The 21,469-nt window shown below is 51.2% G+C and overlaps 1 protein-coding gene across 1 annotated transcript; it reads left to right on the top strand.

Moving 5' to 3' along the window:
• Window positions 1-2,287: 2,287 nt before the first annotated feature.
• TMPRSS4 (transmembrane serine protease 4) lies at window positions 2,288-21,222 on the top strand. Its single transcript, XM_039229266.1, has 13 exons — window positions 2,288-2,392; window positions 3,774-3,807; window positions 7,206-7,319; window positions 9,022-9,174; window positions 10,250-10,379; window positions 13,505-13,606; window positions 14,718-14,758; window positions 16,737-16,896; window positions 17,994-18,160; window positions 18,945-19,043; window positions 19,231-19,373; window positions 20,505-20,654; window positions 21,199-21,222. Exons 1-13 carry the CDS (start codon window positions 2,288-2,290, stop codon window positions 21,220-21,222), a joined length of 1,422 nt encoding a protein of 473 aa, XP_039085197.1.
• Window positions 21,223-21,469: the final 247 nt, after the last annotated feature.

Below are 21,469 nucleotides of genomic sequence, written 5' to 3'. Positions count from 1 at the left end.
ACCTCACACATTCCCTCCCCTGATCAGATAGGTGGGCAGGTCTTATGTTTAATAATCCACAAATATTGATTATACATCTTTGCTAGGCCAGAAAATGTGCTAGAAGCCCCTTGAAAGTAGGCATCATCCCAAACCCCATGTTGATCATTTTTCTTGCTTCCTTACCAAAAAGATTCCGTGTTACATGTAATCATTTGGGATTTGCTTTTTCCTTTAATGTTAAATTACTAATGCCATCCGTTTTATTTTGTGGCCGCATGGTTTGTTTTGACAGCGGTATAATGTTCCATTGTATGCATATGCCACCATCAGCCTCTTCAAGGCTGGCCTGGGACTGAGCCCTGAAACCAGGATATTTTCCTTAATTCTTTCACTCAGCAAATATTGATTAAATGCCCACTCTACGCCAGGCGTAGGAGACACCAGGGATGCCGTAATTACCGATTAGTCACCATCTGTAATTCTAGCTTGTGGTTTTGAGTTAGTTTATTTTCTCTGGTTTCAAAAAGGTGTGGGATGTTTACTGGGCAACCACTATTCCGCGGGCCACTGTCGAACACGTATTCGCTAAAGGGGTACTGAGGTCACTTCTGCTCACAGATGAGGAACCAAGAGAGTGCAGACTATAAGCCTCTTTTGTTCCCTCTGTGTCTCTGCCTCTAGTACAATCCCGGGCCCATCAAAGGCATACAGTCGATATCTGTTGAATTAATAACAAACAAAAGAGACTCACCCAACTAACTCAGGCATGTAAGCACAGGCAGACTCAGTGAACAAGAATGAGCTGAGAGGGAAGGGCCACTAAATGGATGTTCTTGACCCCTCCAGCCTGCCCTCTCCACAGCCTTTGCCTCGCAGCAAATACCCTTCTACCCTCCTACCCTCTCACTGAAGACCAAGAGCATCCAATCCACTGGCCGCAGCTGCTGCTTTTCTCTTCCAAACACACGGTCACCTTCCCCACCACCAGCCTCTTGTCCTTGCTGATCTTGTTCTGGCCCTCGGCGTCAACCTTGCTCTTCCCTGTCCTTCCGACCTCAGCCCAGAGGCTGTCCCTAACCACCCTGGCCCCTTCCCTAGGCCTCCGGCCCTAAGCACCCACCAGTCGTGGTCTCCCATTGCCCGCTTCGCTCACTCTGCATGATATCCGTCACTCAGGCTTCATCTGTTCACACCCACCCTCCCCCTGCCTCCCAACACCCTCTACTCCCCATTTCCCGGAGGTGAGGGCAGGGCCCGGCCCGGCCTGTCTGGGCACCTCTCCCATCCTATTGCAGTTATTTATTTATTTGTCTTTGAATCCACAGCCCTTAGACCAGCGCCTGGTCAAATATTTAACTGAATACTTAACTATGTAATGCCACCCATACTGGTTATCAGACAGTCAGTATCCTTTGCACCCCTGAACTTGAACTGAGTCAGACAAAAGAATCTGGTGAACTGTTACCGGCCGACAATATGTAGGTTAAGTACTATTGATGTTATTATTACCCAATTCTGCAGCCACAGCAATGCAGTCTTGCAGGATTTGGTCTCATCTTTCTCCTGGAAATAGTCCCCACCCGGGCCCCGGAGATGGGGGAGGAGAGGTGGCTGGGAGTCCTCCACAGGGCAGAGCCCAGAGCCCAGGTCCATCGAACAGCCATTTATCTGGTCTTTCCTGGGTATGAGCCCAGTGTGAAATTCTGAGGGCACAAAAGCAGTAAGAAAAAGGGGTGCCCAGTGGGAAAGTACTGTAGCAAATGTCAGGGGGCCCAGGGGGAAAGGGTGCTCACAACATGTCTCACTTAAGCCTCACAGTAGCACTTTGAAGTAGATGTCATTTCCCCCACTTTGAGGAGGATGAGCATAAAGCTCTGAGAGGTTAACCATCTTACACCCAAGGCTCACAAGTAATAAGACTCAGGACCTATGTTCCAGCTCAGCCCCTGCAGACTCCAGAGCCTGATGTATCAGCTACATCTGCCCAAGGCTCCATGTCACCAAAGGTCAAAGCCAAGCACGTCCCTCCAGCAGATTACAGAGTCTGGGAGATAAGGAAGGGGCTCCTTCTCCCAAAGACTATGTCCGCCACACTCAGGTATGAGAGCAAACACCCAGGGACGGACACGGACACACACACACACACACACACACACACCAGACCTAATCTGGTACACCCACACAGGGGTCAGTCCCCCAGATGGGACTAGAAAACTCCCAGGCAGAAGTGTTCAGGGCCCTGCAACTCTTCTCCCAACCAGTGGGACTGCCATGACCTCAGCACCATGAACAGATCAGTTCCAGGATGGAGACCCAGACTCAGGCAGGCCTGCTGCTCCCCCAGCCCAACTCTAGATCCTGTGCCAGCTGCAAAGGGAGCAGAGAAGAGAGGCTTCTGGGAGGCACAAGGGTGAGGCATGAGCCTTGGAAGTCCCCCCCTTCCCCTTTGATTTGGAGAGAAGGGGGTGTGTGACCCCAGTGTGCACGGCTCCTGTGCCTGACCCTGCGTGGCTGTGTGTGTGCTGAGTGCACACGTGAGGTGGTGTAAGTGGAAGAACAGAGGCTTGTGTGTATTTGTATATGTGCGTCAATGGTGACCTAAGATGACACTTGCAGAAATGCCACAGTGCCCTGGTACCCTGGTATTGCTTTTGTCTGTTTACTCGGTTAAGCATAACATACACTCAGTAAAATACTCAGATATCACGTATACCCCCCAAAGAATGTTCAACATATGTGCCCCCCATGTAACCAGCGCTTAGATTAAGATCTATATGTTTTCTAGTATTCCAGAAGATTCCATCGTGCTGCTTCCAACAACTGTCCCACCTCCCCACTGATAATCACTATTCTGACTTGTTGCCATAGATCAACTTTACCTTTTAAAATTCATATATATGAAATCATGAAGAGAATATTCTCTTGTGTCTCATTTCTTTCCTTCATTATGTCTATGAGATTCATTACATTTAGCGTAGGTGATGCCTGTCTATTGTTGAAATATATTCCATGATACAAATATACCACAATTTATGTATCTATTCCACCAATGACTGACATTGGGTTTGGCCAATTTTTAGCTATTATGAGTGCAGTCACTACAAATATTCATACACAGATGTTTTGCTAGACACACGCCCTCATTTCTCCTCATTTATCCTGGGCCATAGAATCATAGAACAGTCATATAGCACGAGCAGATTCAGCCAAACCATTTCCTAAAGTATCTGTGCTAATTTATACTCCCAACAACAGAGTATAAGAGTTCCAGTCATCCCACATCTTTGTCAACACTTAGTATTGTCAGTCTTTTTAATGTTAGCCATTCTGGTGTCTATGTGGAGCTACCTCGTTGTGATAAGAATTTGCATTTGCTTGGATGAGTAAGGATATCTTTCGGCATCAACTGGCCATGGAAGTGTCCCCTTATGTGAGGGATCCAAGTATTTACAGAACTACTACATCCAGCGAAGTAGACGAATGGTTGACCAGACCAGCAGAGCAGAATCATCCTCAGAAATTCAGCAATACAGCAACTCAACAGCCAGTCATTTCCACAATTGCCAGCTAGTTGCTACACTTAGTAAGCTAGTCGTACCAGGCAATATAGACGCATAACTGAATTTCATATTTTGAACCAATTAGATATCATAGAGCCTACCCCCCCTTCCACTTAGATTCAGCAGGGAGAAGGGCATAGAGATAAGAACCAAGAACTTCCCCTGGGCTCTTAGTCCCAGCCTGAGAAGTTCCCTCCCTCAACTCACTGACTGTTTTTCCTTCATTTACAGGATCCTGACAGCGATCAACCCCTCAACAGCCTTGGTAAGCTCAGGTCTGGCTTTCCCCTGTCTACTTCAGCCTCCAAGTTTCAATCAGTTACCAACTAGATACTAAATCCCTCTTTCATGGCCCTCACCGCCACCACCGAGGGCTAAATGCTACGGAAGATATCCACCCACCCACCCATTCATCATTCAACAAAAAAGTATTAAGCAACTGTGAGGTCCAGGATAATTCTAGAAGTAGGAAGCATGGTCTCTAGGGAAACAGGGCCAACAAACCTAAAACCCCAAAAGCAGTCATTCTCCAACGCATTCGTTCAGTTCTTTTCTTATTCATTCAACAACGCTGTGTGTGCTTGCCTTGTGCCAGGCTCTAGGCTAGATGCTAGACTAAGCAGGAAATAAGACAGCCAAGTCCCTGCCCGCATGAAGTTTACAGTCTGACCATGCTGTCACGAAACAAGTTGGACGAATGTATTTTCCCTGGTAGACTAGAAAATCATCGTGTTTGCCTGAATAATTTAAGAGATATAGTGTACCCAAATTCAAGGGCTTTTTTCCCCCTCCATTCCATTTTCTTAAACCATTGATAGCTACTCCTGATAGCCTACTGAATCAGCAAAACAAGTGAGCAAAAACAAATTACTATGAGAGATCAGCAAGGAAATAACTGATCCCACTTACTTCAACCATTTCAGGGTCCCAAGTTAATAATGGTTACAAACCACATAATCTCCCGCAAGAAGATGGTGGCATGTTTATACTTTGGAATTAGATGTATCAATAGACCACAGCGTCCCCAGAGAATACCAGACTTCCAAGAGTTCTACCAGCTGAGTAAGCCTGAGAACTGCCAACCCAGAAAACAAGTTAAATTAACAACCAGTGCCTGTGTGAAGGGAGCTCCAGAGTGAGGCATCAGCACCAAGTGATCAGAGATAATAGCGCCATGGGTCAGGCGAGCTTTGACGAAGTCCCCCCAGGAGTAAAGGACCACAAGATGGAAGGAAATGATGAGGGTTTCAGTGGCGGAGGGAGGAACGGGAGCAAAGGCTCAGAGGTAAGAATGAAGCAGGTGTGCAAGGATCAGGGCACGAACCATCCACATGGTACCCGGGGCTGGCGAGGATTAGCAGTGTGAAGCTCACGTGATGAAGAGAGGGAGGCCAAATCACACTGGCTTTGAAAGTCTGGAGAAGAGTGTGGTCTGGAGACAGAAGTCATGCAGGGTCCTCGAGCAGGGAAATTACAAGACAACAGTATTTGGGGGGGCTGTGTCCGGCAGCAGTGTGCAGGACAGGCTGAAGGAAGGAACAGTGCCAGGCAAGGAGGCTCACAGTGGCTTTGTTAACCTTAAGTATGAAATGTAAACCAGGAAAACTCTACCCATCCTGATGATGCTCTCCCTGAGAACCTCAGGGAGGCAGAGACATGGGGACCTGGACAGGGGAACCCATCAAGGGGCTCCCAATAGATGATTGACCTCTGAAAAAACAAGCCCATCTCATGTCCCCAGCGGTAAGTGCTCGGTAAAGAAATCATGCCTGAATGGATGAGCAAAATGTCACCATATCCATGGCCATAGGAAAGAGGACAGTTCTGCACACTGACTACTGGAACTTTAAAACAGTATCTGCTAAGACTGATATTCTCCTATGTGCCAGCTCCTGGGTATAACAAGCAATACCGGCCCACACCCCCAGGGCCTGAGCTCTGCGTCTGAGGTTTAAACTCTCCCTTTTGAGGAAACACAAAGTTTTCTATGCTTTCCTTTTCAACAGATTCAATGATATCAGCACTTACTGAGCACCAGTCTCTGGCTGGGCGCCATTCTCTGCTTTTGAAAAGCTGGGGAAAGAGATCAAGACAGACATATAATTAGCCATTGTTCAAGCCAGAAAACGAGACCTGTAAGAAAGACAGAAAGGATATACTCACAAGATCAAGCAAAGAGCAATGCATGTATTCACTCAGCAAATATCTGTTGAGGCACCAGGGAGTCAGGAGTGAACGAAAAAGACAAAAAGCCCTCTCTTCATGGAGCCTTCATTTCAGGCAGGTGTGGGAGGGGACAGAACATATACAAAATATGTAAAATATAGAGTATATTAGAGCTGATAGGCATCTAAAACAATAGGGAAGAGGACAGGTAGTTGGGAAATTACCTTTTAAGTAGGGAAGTCAAGAAGGTGTCACAAGGAAGGTGACATTTGAAGAATAACTTGAAGAAGATGAGAGAGCAAGCCATGGAGAGGTAAGGGGAAGAGAGTTGACCTATTGTTTTCTAGGGATTCTCAGGGTTGCCCTGCTTCCTGCTCTAGCTCGCCCTGGAGGAGAAGTCCCATCTCCCCCAGCTTATTACCTGCCAGATGAGGGGATGTGAAAGAATCAGTCTATCTCTGATACTTCCTGAGAATTTAACTTTTTCAAATCCTTGCCTCTGTACCATCTCCTTGGATAACCATATGAAATGGACAATATAGTTATTATCACTTCTGTTTTAGGCATCTACAGGCTCCTACCTGGTCTTCCTGACCCCAAACTCTTGTTCCCATCCAACTCCTCCCTGATGAAAGATTCATCTTTCTAAGTATTGATGTGATCGTGTCTCTCTGCTGCTCAAAAGCCTCCCATAGCTCCACTCTGCCTTCAGGATAAAATCCAACCCTCCCGCAGGTATTCAAGACTCTCCATGAACTGACGATGCCAGTCCTGCCTCCACAACATGTGTTTGTCCACGTCACATCCCAGGCACATGGGGAACACACAGTCGCCTGACCCCAGACCTTTGCCCAGCCGGTCTAGACCCCCACCCCACCCCATGTCCACCTAAAGAGGTCCATTTAAGTGCTTTGATGTCTGGTGGTAGTGGCAACTATGTCCTTGTGTGCTTCTTCCCCCCCAAACTTCGATCTCCTTAAAGACAAGGACCGTTCTAGGGACTCACTGGTTTCTTGAGTTCAGTTGGAGATGGAGGCCATTAGGACACATTCATTCACAAGTATTTATTAGGGCTCTACTAAGCTCATAATGCATCACAGGTCCCTGCCCTCCTCAAGCTTACAGTTTCATCAAAAGATAAGTCAGAAAAGAGGATAAATGATAGTGAAGTGAGTGAGTCCTTGCCTCTTCTGGGGCAGATAGGACAAGGTGAAACATCCCAGAAGATGCTAAGTCGCAACAAGAGGAAGACACCATGGTCTAGAGGCTCATTTGAAGGGCACAGGTGAAAGATGGATAAGCCTCGGTAAGGAAGGAGGTAGAGTGACCACGTGCCACTGAAGCTAAGCCCAGTCTGCAGGAATAAAACCCCTGGGCTAAGCAAAACTGTCCCCAAAGCATTCTGTGACTGGGCACCAGAGCTCCCTGGCAGGGAGGCTGTGAGCCTTGGCAGGGGAGGTCTTCAAGTGCTGACTGCAGGCTCTTTCCGTCTCACAGATGTCACCCCTCTGCGCAAATCCCGCACTCCCCTGGAGACCTTCAAAAAGGTGGGGGTCCCCATCATCGCAGCACTGCTGAGCCTGGCGACCATCATCGTCACGGCTGTCCTCAGTAAGTGGCCGCCCCCACCCCCACAGCAAATGGCAGCTCCCACCCGCCTCTCTGAGCACAGCCTTACCCTCCACCCTATCACCCGGCAGTCACAGGCAGGTGATCTGCATAAAGCTTTCTGTGACACGCATCCACCCCTGCACTGAAGGGAGTGAAAGGGGGAGGTGAGCTCAGCTCCCACCTACCCACAGATGATCTCTGCCACAGAGAAAGCACAGCAGCATGTGTTACAAACCCACTCAGGCCACTGGCCGGGGCAGGGGGGCGGGCGGTTTGCAGACACCTGAGCAGCCTTACTGGCTGCAGCAGCAGAGAACCCTGTGGCTCGTGAGGCAGAGACACAGAGAGAAGGCTCCGGGGAGGCTCCACCCAGGGCAGACAGCACACCCTCCCTGCCTTTAGCATTGTCTTCCTCTCGGCCAGTGCCTAGACCCAGTGTGATCTCCGGCAAGCACCCTGTAACCGAGGGAACTGAATGACCTGTGATGCCCATAGTCCCTCCTCTCAGCTCCCACTCCTGTGACTGTCTTTGCCTTCACCTCCCCATAGTCACACTCAGGGTGGGGGCTAGGGCACGAGGGACCAGGCTAGGAGTCGGGGCACCTGGGTGAGGACCCTGGCATGCCCCTTGCTGCTGTGACCTTGAGTAAGTCCTTCAACCTCTCCCAACTTCAGACTCCTCATCTGTAAACTATCAGAGGGCTGTCAGAGGGCTATCAGAGATAATGTGTGTAAGATACCCAGACGAAAATCAGGTGGTGCAAAAGTGTGGGTCAGCATGCAGCGTGCAGAGAGGTGACCAAGGCCACAAACAGAGGCATGCATTTGCTACCTGGGTAGGACGGGCCTTTCGGGGGCCCGTGCTTGTAACCATGGTGGTATTTCCACCAGCAGCAGCCATGGTCACTCAGAGATCATGGGGCCCCAACCCTCATCTTCCACTAGAGCACCCAGGCTCAGAGAGGAGGCGTGGCAGTTAGAGGCAGCTGAGAGTGGGGACTGTCTGTGGAGATGGGAATGCGGATCCCCAGCACAAACACCAGCCAGAGCCCCAATGAGGTGGGAGATGCAGATTGCCTCCTGCACTTGGCCAGCCTTGGCAATGGGTCTGCAGCAGCAGAAGCAGACTTGCCGTGGTCCTAGGTCTGGTTTTGTTTTGGTTTTTTTCTTCTTACAAATAGTTTATTGTCAAGTTGGTTTCCATATAACACCCAGTGCTCATCCCCACAAGCGCCCTCCTCCCTGCCCATCTCCCCCCTCCCCCCTACACCCATCAGTCCTCAGTTTGTTCTCAGCATTCAAGAGTCTCTCATGGTTTGCCTCTCTCCCTTTCCCCCACCATTTCCCCCCTTCTTCTCCCCCATGGTCCTCCGTTAAGTTCCTCCTAATCCTCTTATACGTGGTCCTAGGTCTGTTCTATTTAGACTAATAAGAAGGAGAGCTTGCTTTCTCTGCACACATGTCCTGCCGCAATGGAGAGAGAAGAAGGGGCCAAATTCATCCAGGGGAGGCCTGGGCAAGCAGTGGTGCCGGAGTAACAACTGGGGTCTCCACACAGGCTACCAAGTGGCATAATGGGGTCTGGAACCCTCCTCTGCCTTAGAGCCCAGTATAGTTTTAGGGACACACAACCTCTGCCACCCCCCTGGCTGCCTGCTTGACTGTCAGCCCTCACGGCCCCCTCCCTGCCCCTGCCTTCCAGCCAAGGTGATTCTGGACAAATACTACTTCCTCTGCGGGCAGTCTCTCCACTTCATCCCGAGGAAGCAGGTGTGCGACGGCCAGCAGGACTGTGCCTCGGGGGAGGATGAGCAGCTCTGTGTCAAGAACTTCCCCGATGAGTCCCCAGTGGCAGGTGAGTCCAGGGGCTGGAGGGGGCATAGAGGTGCGGGGACAGCAGGAAACCAGCTCCAGTGCCCTTGGCCCCCTGCATAGCATCTGCCAACTGACTGGTCAGTTTCCATCCCTACTGTAAGGTTCTGAAGAACAGGACCAGATCTTGCCAACGAGATCCCAGTACTTAACATGCATCGAAGACTCAGTGAATATCTGATAACAGAGGCCCAGAGGGGACAGGAAATTCCAACAGAGCCTGCCCCATCCTGCTGCACACGGGGTGGAGCTGAGGCAGGGGGCTGGATTGGATGACCCAGGGGAGTTCTCTCCTTTCTAGGAAATCTGTTCCTTCAAGGGGACTAGAAAAGTAAGGCCAATAGCCATGGCCACTGACTAGCTGTTGATCCCTCTGTCCATTAGGTTAAGTGCTCACTGTAACACGCTATGTAACAAGACTGAGCTAGGTCCTTCAAAGGAATAGGGGATGTTTCAAACAAAAACTTGTATTCCCTCTTGGATGGGGCCGCCCAGCTTCCTCCACCTAGTACGTGGGCTCTGGAAAGAAAGGATAGCCCAGGAGATGGGTGTTGGGGCTTTCGAGGTGCAGGACTAAGTGACTTCTTACATATCTCCTTTTTTTAAATCAGAAGTCAAATGCCTATGGGCACCTGCAATTCTACTGCCAATAGTATTTCCCTCTCAACCTCCTCCCTCTGACCTCATGTGGAAAAGGAGCTAGGTTCCTCACTAAGAAGTTCCCTAGGCTGGGCAAGCTGTGTGGGGGCATGGGTAGAGTCCCCATGTATCACCAACTGGTATCTATAGCAGCAAAAGACAAAGTTCTTAGTAATTGTCCCAGGGCAACAGGCAACATGGCGGTTGTCCCAGGACATCTGGTCACCCTAGCTACCATCAAAACGAGGCTCACTTGGGCGGAGCCAAATGGAAGGACTTCCCTTGGGGCTGAAAGGGTTGGGGTTCTGTGATGTGCCAGGGTCTGGGTGTAGGGAGGCTGTGCCAGCCTCATGAATTCTGAGGAAGATGGGCCAGACGGGCCCCTGACGTGCAGCTGACCCTGGTTCTTCCCTTCTCAGTCCGCCTCTCCAGGGACCGATCCACTCTGCAGGTGCTGGACCCGGCCACGAGGAGCTGGGCCTCTGCCTGTTTCGACAACTTTACAGAAGCTCTGGCCAAGATAGCCTGTGGGCAGATGGGCTACGACAGGTACCCAGCCCAAGCCTCCAGAGGCTGTCCCCTCACCCCTATGACCTCCGCCCTTCCTCCTCCTTTCCCAAAAATATAGATTCTGGAGTCAGAACCATTCCTGAATTCAAGCACTTTCATGTACAAGCAACATGAAGTTCAATCTCCTAAGCCTCAGTTTCCCCAGGAGTCAATTGGGTAAAGTACTAGCAACTTCATAGGATGGCTGTGAGGTGCAGCAAGAGAACATAAGCCTCACCATGACCCCCAACAGACAGTTCTGGCTCCTTCCAAGCTTCCTTCCTTCTTGGCTTTGCGGAAAGCCACCCTGCCCCAGAATATAATTCACTTATTCAATGTCCCATCAGTTAACATCTAGGTGTAGACAATCCTGATTTCATTGAGCTCCATCAGCAATCCCGGCTCTCCCAGCAAATTTTTTTTTTTAATAGTTTATTGTCAAGTTGGTTTCCATATAACACCCAGTGCTCATCCCCACAAGTACCCTCCTCCATGCCCATCACCACGCTTCCCCTCCCCCCCACCTCCATCAGTCCTCAGTTTGTTCTCAGCATTCAAGAGTCTCTCATGGTCTCAGCAAATTTCAAAAGCAATTTCAAATCTTCAGTGGATGAAGAGTTATGTAATCATAGTAAGGGTGCCTGCACAATGTGTGTATATTCATCTGATCTCGGCAAAAGCCAAAAAGGTCGTTTTTACAGTATCTGTTGTAGAAATAGGTTCAGCGAAGATGAGTAACTTGCTTGGGTAGGAGCTGGGAGGGAGAGGCCTGAAATTTGTGCCCCAGACCCCTTCATTCCTGTGCATCAGGAATTCTAGCAGCATCTGTGTCTAGGTTGGGTCATTCTCTCCTCTCCCAAGGCTCTCCCTGTAAAGGGAGGAGAGGTGAGGCCATCGATCGCTCAGAGAGCCTAACTAGAGAGGAGGAAGAAGAACCCATTTAATCAGCTGCAGAGTGGGGTACCTCCTCCCCGGAAAGCCCCAAGGAGTCTAAGAAACTAGACCCAGAGTATAGGCTGAAATGAGAAATGCCAAGCAGACATCATCAATCAATCACAGAACCCCCTCCCGTGGAGCCCTAAAGCAGCCTCAGGGTCCTTCTTCGAGAAACGCTCCAGGCAACATCACTGCGCCATCAGACCCTTTCGCCCCCTCTGCTCCCTGCTCCCCACAGGGTACAACCCCGGACAGGACACCTCTGCCAACTTCATGCTTGAAGAGAGCCAGGAAGGCACACCCTGCCCCTGCTCTTCCCCAGCAGCCGCCCAGCGCAGCCTCCCCCGCAGCCAGCCCCTCCTCCCGCTGCAGCCCAGCCCAGCTGCAGTGAGGCGATGGTAGCAGCAGCAGCTGCAGCAGCAGCAGCAGCAGCAGCAGCAGCAGCAGCCGCCGCCGCCTCGCCCCGCCTGCGGGAGGGCTGCAGCTGGGTTATGCAACCAAGGTGTCCCCAGGCCTTCTTAAGGTCATAGGTTCCTGCAGCTTCTGTCCTTCCAGAGTTCACTAACACACCAAACCAGCTTCCAAGTCAAAGCTGGTCAGAGTTATTCTGACACAATAATAGGATATTATATTTTTTTGAGGATATAAGTGGTGACCAGAGGTTAACTTTCCTGGAACTGTCCATTTCCACCCCTGTCCCTCCTTCTGGGTCTAGGTTTCTCTACCTTTCTTCCTCCGCCTAGACAGGAAGCCCGTCTCCCAGGGCCATAAGAGCCTACAGGGTTCAAAGTGGGAGGGGCTCTGGAGATCATCAGGTCCACCTATCATTTTACAGAGGGAGAAACTGAGGCGTAAGGAAACCAGGAGAAGGGTGTGACCTGCCAAGGTTACACATCAAGCTAGTATCGGAGCCAGGACAAAAACCTCCATCTCCAGGGCTCTTAAACCCAGCACCAAGGCACTTGGGTAGCTCAGTCAATTAAGTATGTCCGACTCTGGATTTTGGCTCAGGTCACGATCCCACAGTTTGTGAGTCTGAGCCTCGCTTCAGGCTCTGTGCTGGCAGCTCAGAGCCTGCTTGGGATATTCTGTCTGTCTGTCTGTCTCTCTCTCTGCCCCCCACCCCCCACCGCTTGTGCACTCTCTCTCTCTCTCTCAAAATAAATAAATAAACATTAAAAAGAAAAAACCCAGAACTGTCAGACTCCAGTCCAGCCAGATGCAGCATCGGGCCACACCAGGGAGTGGGTGATTCCCGCCTGGGAATGTGAGAACACCAGTGACCAGTCAGCCAGTGCCTCCGTCAACCTGAGCCCTGCACACAGAGCCAGTACTGGCAGGACTGGATGGGGAAGGATGGGAGAGATTCTGTAAGGAACAATCAGAACAACGGGATTAATCAGGGGAGACTGCCTGGAGGAGCAAAGACTTAAACCCAACATTTGAAAGAAGGCAAACAGATTAGCGGAGAGAAAGGGTAAGGGTGGCCCAGGTGGGAAGAGCGTTTGTCTGGACTTGTATAAAGATTGATCTCATCCTGCCCCATCTCCACGGGACCCGTAAGTGTACCCCCACTACCAAATTCAGACCAAATGCCTTATTTGGAAAATCAAGTATCCACATTCCAGTTGCCCTCGAGGTGAGGAGGGAGCTAACCTTTGCCCCCTTGTTCTCCTGGCTGTGAACCAGGGAAAAAAAATGCTAGGACATTTGAAATGTTGGGGCGCCTGGGTGGCTTAGTCGGTTAAGCGTCCGACTTTCGCTTGGGTCATGATCTCGCGGTTCGTGGGTTCGAGCCCCGCGTCGGGCTCTGTGCTGACTGCCAGCTCAGAGCCTGGAGCCTGTTTCAGAGTCTGTGATGCCCTCTCTCTCTGACCCTCCCCTGCTCACGCTCTCTCTCTCTCTCTCTACTAGAAATAAAAACATTATTTAAAAAAAAAAAAAAAAAAGAAATGGGGCTACAGCTGGGCGTTAGGAAAGCATGTCTCTAACCTTTGTCCAGAGCTCCGGGATCTAGACCAGACCTCGCTACCAGAGAAGCAAGACCATATCCGTGCTATGCCCAGAGCCAAGTCCTGGGATGGATTCTTTAACCCCCGTGTCCTGGCAGTGGGGGCTACCCCCAGTATCTTCTTCTAACCTCCCACCCCCGCTCACATCTCTCTGTCTCCCCTTCCCGACATGAACAGCAAACCCACCTTCAAAGCCGTGAGGATTGGCCCAGACCAAGACGTGGATGTTGTTGGAATCACAGAGAACAGCCAGGAGCTTCAGGTGCGAAATCTAAGTGGGTAAGTGAGGAAATGCCTTCTGGCCTGTAAGAGGCTCACGTGCCGAGGCTGGCTGCCTCCCTGAACAGGTGCAGCAAGGGGGATGTAAGCGAGACAACAGGAAGAACTCCATGCCATGAGGGTTGTCAGATACCAAGGGCTAGAGAATCAGATTATCAGATTTCTGAGAGGTTTTCTGGGTTGACTCCGTTTTTTAGATATATAACAGACAGCTGGACAGCGGTCCACGTGTCGGTGGCTAAAACCAAAATTTTTCCTGCTGCTTTATGTTCCCAATTAAACCCAATAGGCAAGGGGCGCCTGGGTGGCTTAGTCGGTTAAGCGTCCGACTTTCGCTTAGGTCATGATCTCGCGGTTCGTGGGTTCGAGCCCCGCGTTGGGCTCTGTGCTGACTGCCAGCTCAGAGCCTGGAGCCTGTTTCAGAGTCTGTCACTCCCTCTCTCTCTCTGACCCTCCCCTGCTCGCACTGCCTCTCTCTCCTAGAAATAAATAAAACATTTAAAAAAAATTAAAAAAATAAAATAAAACCCAATAGGCAAGACTCCAAAGGCCACTTTGTCCTTCCCAGCCACTCACCCAGGCCAGAGGAAGAAGGCTCCACACTCCCAGCGCCCCAGGGAAAAGGTTGCGTGGCCCTTGGCAGTGGCCTGTTCCTATGTGTCACAGTCCTGCAATAGAGCCCGGCAGCTAGAGAAAAACTGTCACATTGGAGCAGAGAGCCTCAGAGAGGACGCTGGCTTCTTAGCCTTCAGGGGTGCCACTCAGGGCTGCTATTCATCCAAGAGTGAATCTTGAAAAGGACCAAGATGGTAGCAGAATGATGGTTTGCCTCTAATTCCAGTCAAATCCTTCCCTCCGCCCCCACCCCGCCCCACTTGGAAAGCCCCCAGTACAACGGACACTGTTCCAGACTCTGCTCTTCCACTCTAGGCTGCCAAGAGGGGCTCAGACACAGGCAGAACTGAGCTGAGTGGTCAGGTCATTTCCATGCAGTCCCATAGAATGTGGGTCCCAGATTTCCCAAGTGTTGGGAGGGGCCTGGGGTCAACCATGCCAGAGGACCGGCATCCTTGCCTCTCAGAAACCACAAGGCTCTGTGTCTCCCTTCCAGGCCCTGCCTCTCAGGCTCCCTGGTTTCCCTGCACTGCCTTGGTGAGTACGCCTCATCTCTGAGGGTGCGGGCCCTGGGCCAGCGATGAGCAGGGAGACCTTCATCCTCACTCTTAAATCTCTCAGACTAAGTTTCCTTCTGTTTTGTCCCAAACTTCCTTCTTTGGGCCTTGGGTTTGTAGGTCAATGCTCCTTCAAGTGGGTGACATTAAGACCCCTTCCATACCATCCACACACAGCCCCACAGCCTAAGCAGAGAACAGGGAACAGAAAACTGGAAAGGACAGATCTGGGCCTCCACACCCTCCCTCCCCCGTCACTGGGTCACAGTCTGCCCCGTTATCCAAGATCAAATTATCCATGTTCAGTTTAGCCAAAAGACACTGAACAGTTAGACCGTGTCTAGCATAGTCAGGTGCTGCTTAGCAATAGAAAATACCCGACAAGGGAAAGCATCAGCCACTGTCCTCGGGAGCTTATGACTGAGCTGAGGAGCGAGACGCAAGGCTCTATGTGTGGTGCAAACTGAGCAGTGGCCACAGCTGACATGGCAGAGAGAGATCTTCAGAGGCCAGGAGACCCCCTGGCTTCCAGCGTGACCTTGAATAATGCACTTGATCTCTCTGAGGTTCCACTTCCCTAGAAAGCCTTTCGTCCAGCTGCCCAAGAGGATTCTGGGAGACTCCCTGCTCTTATAGAGGAGATCAGAAGAGAAAACAAGCACTGTGGTCCAGCTCACGCAACCAGCCCCATGGTAGACCTGAGCAGAGCCTGGAAGGATGGCCAGAAATTCGACGGGCTGAGTAGAACGAGGTCATCATCACTGCCTTTGCAGTAGATATGCTTCCTCTTCGGATGTTAAGACTTTTTGTCACCATCAGGTGACACCCACAATTCCTGGGGGGGGGGGGGGATGCCAACACGTGGTCACAGACCCTCCCCGGAGTCTCACTGAGAAGGCTGAGGCTCACTGAGAAGACTGAAGCACAACCAAAATGAACGGCTGGCCAGCACCCAGGACAGGCTATGGAAATTCCAAGACCAGAAAAATCCCCAGGGGTTGGGTGGCCTGGAGGTGGTGCCCAGGCTAAATCGTGAGCCTTAGGCTCCCGGAAAGGAGAGATCACATCTGTTGGTCTGTCTTGTCCTCTGCTCTCTTTCCTGCACCCTTGATCACAGTAGGCACTTGATTCAAATGTGCTGAGTGAATCAGTGGTTTAGATAAACAGCACAGCGGATAGCATCTCAGGGACAGGGACTTCCTTGAGCAAAAAAAGGAGGACTTTTTAGGGAGCTACAAGCAGATCGATTCGGCTAGACAGAAACCTGATAGAAGACTGCAGGCAGCTGCCAGAAGGAGGACTTTAAACTCTACTCTAGAAAGAGAGATACCTCGGGGCTCTGAGGGGGTAAGGGCAGCCTTTTCCTCTGAGAAGCACCACTGTGGCAGTGACCTCCAGGACTGGAGAGGCAGAGAGCAGGGCAGGGAGGTGGGAATGGAGGCTTTTACAAGAGCTTGAGGGTCATGATGGAAAAGCCAAGGAGAGTAGCATGGGAAAGAAAGTTGTCAATCAGGGAGACTCACACAGAGGGGGAGGGGGAATCGGAGAAAGGGGAGTTTAAGATAGGAAGATCCACTTTCTTCCCACTCCCCCAGAGCAGTTTGTGGGCGTCTGCTTGCCAATACTCAGCGGAATGACTGGGGACACTCTGCTTGGGCAGGACTTTCATAATTCTGCATCACTGTTTGGCTTGAAGGTCATGAATTCTCGGCACAATGGACACACCCACATTCACAATAGAAACTCTAACACACCCAAGGCTGAACAAAGGAGGGGGAGATTGCGGGAAAGCCGATGGTCTGGGATATTCAAGGTCTTCCTATAAATAGCTCAAAACTGGCCTGGTCCTCCCCACCCCTCCAGGCCCTGCTCTAAGGGGATGGACTTTGGGCTCCAAGGGAAGGCCATCCCCTCTGGCGCCTGACTCCTGATTTCTCCCTCCTTCCTCCTGACTCCAGCCTGTGGGGAGAGCCTGAAGGCCCCTCGGGTGGTGGGCGGGGAGAAGGCCTCCGTGGATTCTTGGCCTTGGCAGGTCAGCATCCAGTACAACCAACAACACATCTGCGGAGGGAGCATCCTGGACCCCTACTGGATCCTCACGGCAGCCCACTGCTTCAGGTAAGGCCCGCGCTGCACAGAAGCCCTGGGGGATCAAAGCCTTGGAGGGACCGGAGCGCCTGGCTCCCCCGTCTCCCAACCTGTGTCTCGATGCTCTCGCCCCTCTTTGCCTTCCCTCTACAGACTGTGTGCCAGGGTGTGGCCACCTCAAGGAGACACTGGACATGATATCCTTGGTTAGGACACTCCGGGTCTGAGCAGAGGGCGCAGGTCACCCAGCTTGGTCCCTTCCATTTGGGAAGCCATCAGATACCCAGTGTCCTCAGTCTGGCTCCATATCAATCACGCCACAGCTCTTCCCCTCCATCTCCCTGCAGTCCTGAGAACACTCCCCCTCTGTCAGTCTTCTACGGACTGGTTCCAGGATCCAGAGTCATTGCCACTCCTTTGTCATGGCTAAAAACTTTAAAAAAGCATAGATTCCCTTACAGGTTAGCAGAGAGAGGCCTGCCCCAACCTCTGGGGAAGGATTACTCCTTGGCCCTCTTCACTTATTTCCTTTCCTTTCTTTGTTCCCTTCCTTCCTTTCATTCAACATAGTCCTCAGATGATGAGAACTATATCATGTGCCCATGTGTGTTAGATCCCATCATTGCCTTAGAGGAACTCATGGTGTCGGCCAGTGATTCTTAACCTTTTCTGGGATCTTACAAAGCTCTAAGTTCTTTCCTGGAGAACGAGCCCTGCACACTAAGCAGGCAGAAATGTCTGGAGTCAAGAGGAAGAGAGACAAGTATGTAACATAACTGGCAACACGAGCGAGTATCACATGAGTAACACAGAGGATAAAAAGCATTGTAGGAGAGAGGGCCAGGACCCCAGAGCTCAGGCACTGGGTACAGCCCCTTCCTCAGCCCTCCAATTAGAAGCTTCCTTGGATAGATTGCACCGGGGGAAAGGATCAAATCCCCTTTTGCAATTGGGCCTTTGGTAGGGGATTCCTCAGACCTGTTCCTTCTCTGCCACTCCTGCCCCCACCATCATTACCTCCTCAAGTGGGGACATTCAGCACCCCAGTCTCCAGATCCCTGGGGACCCAGCTTTTGACAAGGTCTCCTCATGCTTGGTTCAGGTCTCAACTCTGCCTCTGCCCCTAGGAAGCATCTCGATGTATCCAACTGGAAGGTGAGGGCTGGCTCAGACAAAATGGGCAACTTCCCATCCCTGCCTGTGGCCAGCATCTCCGTCATTGAGTTCAACACCACGTACCCCAAAGAGAAGGACATTGCCCTCGTGAAGCTTCAGTTTCCGCTCACGTTCTCCGGTGAGAGGCGGCATCTGGGAATAGACCCCGTGGATCAGCTTATTCTCCCATTCTTCCACGAGCTCACTAAGTGGCCTCGGGCACATCATTTGTCCTCTCAAGCCCTTGGCTGTACGTTTGTCTCCAGTGAATTTACCAGCCTAACGTCAGTGATGCCATGAGGCCCCCTTGAGCTGTCAGCTCCTGCTGGATTCTTGGGAAATCTGTTTTCTCCATGCGCAGCGCCTCAAGTGAGAATTGTAGATGCGTCCAATCTTGGAGTTGGGAGGGACCTAAAAGATCATCTAGTCCATCCTCCACCCACAACCGATGCCAAGAGCCTGCACAATATCTCTGCCAAGGGGTTGTGCCCATCTGGTCTCCTCCAGGGACCGGCTGCTCATTACTTTTAGGGAAGCCCACGGAATCTTTGAACAGCTCTGGTAGAGGACTCATGTTTGGATAGTATTTATATCTATGGATAGCATTTCCAACTGCCACTCGTGCAGGACTCTAGTCCCTTGGAGAAATGAGGGTTCTATTCCCAAGTAAGTTTGGGAAACATTTTTATAGTAGAGCTCTCGTCTTGGTCCATACGAGTATATTAAAGATACGGTTTAAAAAATTTTTAATGTGTTTTATTATGTTTAACGCATAGCTCCTCGATTTATTTGACCACAGAATTTTTTTTTCTCATGCCACTTTTGTTAAGGTCCCATAGAAAATAGATCCCACAAACCCTGCCGTCAACCTTTTCAGAGGGCTTAACCACCAGGCTCTCCCTCTTTCTCTCTGCTCCTGGCAGGCACCGTCAGACCCATCTGCCTGCCCTTCTTCGATGAGGAGCTCACTCCAGCCACCCCACTCTGGGTCATCGGATGGGGCTTTACGGAGCAGGGTGGAGGTAAGTCCCAAGCTCAGGACCACAGGGCTGAGGGAGCAGCTCTCGGAAGTGACGGGAAGGACGACCATGCTTCAGAAAAACCCATCCTGGAAGTCCAAGCACCAAGGTGCCAGGCAACCCTGAGAATTATCCCGGGCTGGGGGTAGAAGGCAAAACTGGGAATGTGAGTGTGTTTTCAACCTCCCAGGAAAGATGTCGGACACGCTGCTGCAGGCATCCGTGCAGGTCATTGACCGCGCTCGGTGCAACGCGGAGGATGCATACCAGGGGGAGGTTACTGAAAAGATGCTGTGCGCGGGCGTCCTGGAGGGCGGCGTGGACACCTGCCAGGTGGGATCATGAGGGAGTTCCTTGGCTAGGGAGGTTAGTCTCGGAGAGGCAAAGCCCAGAGGGGGACTGCCCCACCTGAAGTCTTGTATGTGGTGGGCACTCCATGTGTGAGGAAGGGAGAGAGAGAAGGCAAGGGTCAAGGGTCGAGGTCAAAGACGGAAGGATGGAAACAAGCAGGAAGATTTCAAATGCGTATTTCACATACAAAGATTCCCTTCATCTTACTCCCTGTCACTTGAGGGCAGAACACCAGGTCTATTTTCTCTAGAACTGTCAAGATCCTGAACTGCACTAGAGAAAACAATCTAATGCTGGTTAAGCCCTGGCGCAAGGCCTCCCCACCCACCGCACTGATGGGTCCCGGGATGCATCCTCACTCCCTCCGCTCCCAGAGGATCTTCTGAGCCATTTGCATTAAAGCCCCTCACCCTACTCCTGTCCCCATTCTCGGTCATTAAATTCCTCCACTCAAGAGGTGTCTCTTAGTCATCTCTAGAATGCCAGATAAAGAGTGGTTTGGAGGACAGTGTCTTCTTCCCTCAAGGATCTCACAGTGGTGGGGGTGGGGGCAGTCAGGCTACGGTGTTATCGGGAGGGAGGGAGTCTTGGGGGGCTATAGGATCTGGGACAGACACCCACACAGTACACTTCTTGTTATCTGACATATTCTTAATCTGTTTTGTTGTTTGCTTGTTCTTCTTGCTCTCTTCTCCATTTGACTCTAAGCTCCCCAAGGACATTGTCCAGAACAGTAGGTGGCATGCAGTAGGCACCCCATGAGTAGCTAAATCAATTTGGGAAATGCTAGGTTAAACAAAGACAGTCAGGCTTCTCACCGCCGAACCCCTTAGAGCCTTCGGTTTGCTAGTGTGTGTTGTGAATCCCTGCGAGAAGGCTAACAGCAGCCAACAACTTCCTTGACCACAAACAGAACCCTTTTGCCGCAAGTGGAAGGTCATTCCAAGCTGCAGGAACAGCATGGGCAGAGGCAGTGAAGGCAGAACAGCACAGAGCACTGGGAGGCACAGAATAGATGCGTTAATGCAGGGGTGGGAGGCCAAGGAAGAGAAGCCCCTTCCTCCACCCCACACCTGCGTGCCCTCTCCGGCAGCCCGTTCTGGTGTCTCACAGGGTGACAGCGGTGGGCCCCTGATGTATCACTCTGACAAGTGGCAAGTGGTGGGCATCGTGAGCTGGGGCCATGGCTGTGGGAGCCCGAGTACCCCAGGAGTATACACCAAGGTCACAGGCTATCTCAACTGGATCTACAATGTCCGGAAGGTGAGCTTCCCGTTGTGCCTACCCTTCCCTTACTCTACCCTAAAGGTACCAAACTTTGCTTAGATTTGACTTAAAGGGCTGAGATAACCCCTTACATCCTAAATAATTTTCCCTACCAGTGACAGAGAGTCCACCATTAAGAACTGAAAGTCCCTAGATCAGACAATCCCCTTAAATGCAAATGGCTTAGGGTATGGAACACACCCAGCTTCATCACTCTCTATTCCCTGGCAGAATGAGACTATCAGAGACTTTCCAGAGAACAGATTCTGTTGAGAAGGAGGTGGAAAGGTTTGAGAAACTTCCCTAGAAAAGAGAGAGGGGAGCAAAGAGCTTCAGAAAAGGCAGGCTAATTTTGCACACGTCACCACCTTGTCCAGTTTCAAATCATCTGACTCTTTGTTGGTCTTTTGTTGTAGTCTAGGCCATGATGCTTCCGCCCCTCCGTACCGCTGGGAGCTGCTTCCCCCGTCCCACCCACCTGGGGATCCCCCAGAAGTCAGACAGAGCAAGAGCCCCCTTGGGCACCCCTCTCTGCCCACAGCCTCAACATTTCTTGGTGCAGTAAAGGGCCTCCATTCCTACAAAAGACCTCACAGGCCGCAGGCCCCCAGAAGAAAGCCAGCAGCCCCCACTCCACCACCCCTGGGGCTCCAAGCATCCCAAGCAGAACAACACAACCCACTGAATAGGCCGCCCTTCGCACCAAAGTCTAGAAGGCATTGCTAAGCCAAGAAGGAACATTCCTCCTCTACTGAATGGACGTAGACTCTCCGGTGAGAGCCCAGATCACCAAGGGCTGGAATGGAAGGAGG

Source organism: Hyaena hyaena, unplaced genomic scaffold (assembly GCF_003009895.1).
Source record: "Hyaena hyaena isolate Hyena2069 unplaced genomic scaffold, ASM300989v1 scaffold_37, whole genome shotgun sequence".
Lineage (NCBI taxonomy): Eukaryota > Metazoa > Chordata > Mammalia > Carnivora > Hyaenidae > Hyaena > Hyaena hyaena.
Note: the sequence above shows the minus strand (reverse complement) of the source record. Positions and strands in the feature narration are given on the sequence as shown.

What these genes read in the sequence shown, in the direction of transcription:
- TMPRSS4 (XM_039229266.1), top strand. Translation starts at nt 2,288, where the DNA reads ATGGAGACCCAGACTCAGGCAGGCCTGCTGCTCCCCCAGCCCAACTCT. An exon ending in CGATGAGTCCCCAGTGGCAG is followed by an intron (nt 9,175 to 10,249) that starts GTGAGTCCAGGG and finishes TTCCCTTCTCAG; the next exon opens with TCCGCCTCTCCAGGGACCGA. An exon ending in GGATCTACAATGTCCGGAAG is followed by an intron (nt 20,655 to 21,198) that starts GTGAGCTTCCCG and finishes CTCTGCCCACAG; the next exon opens with CCTCAACATTTCTTGGTGCA.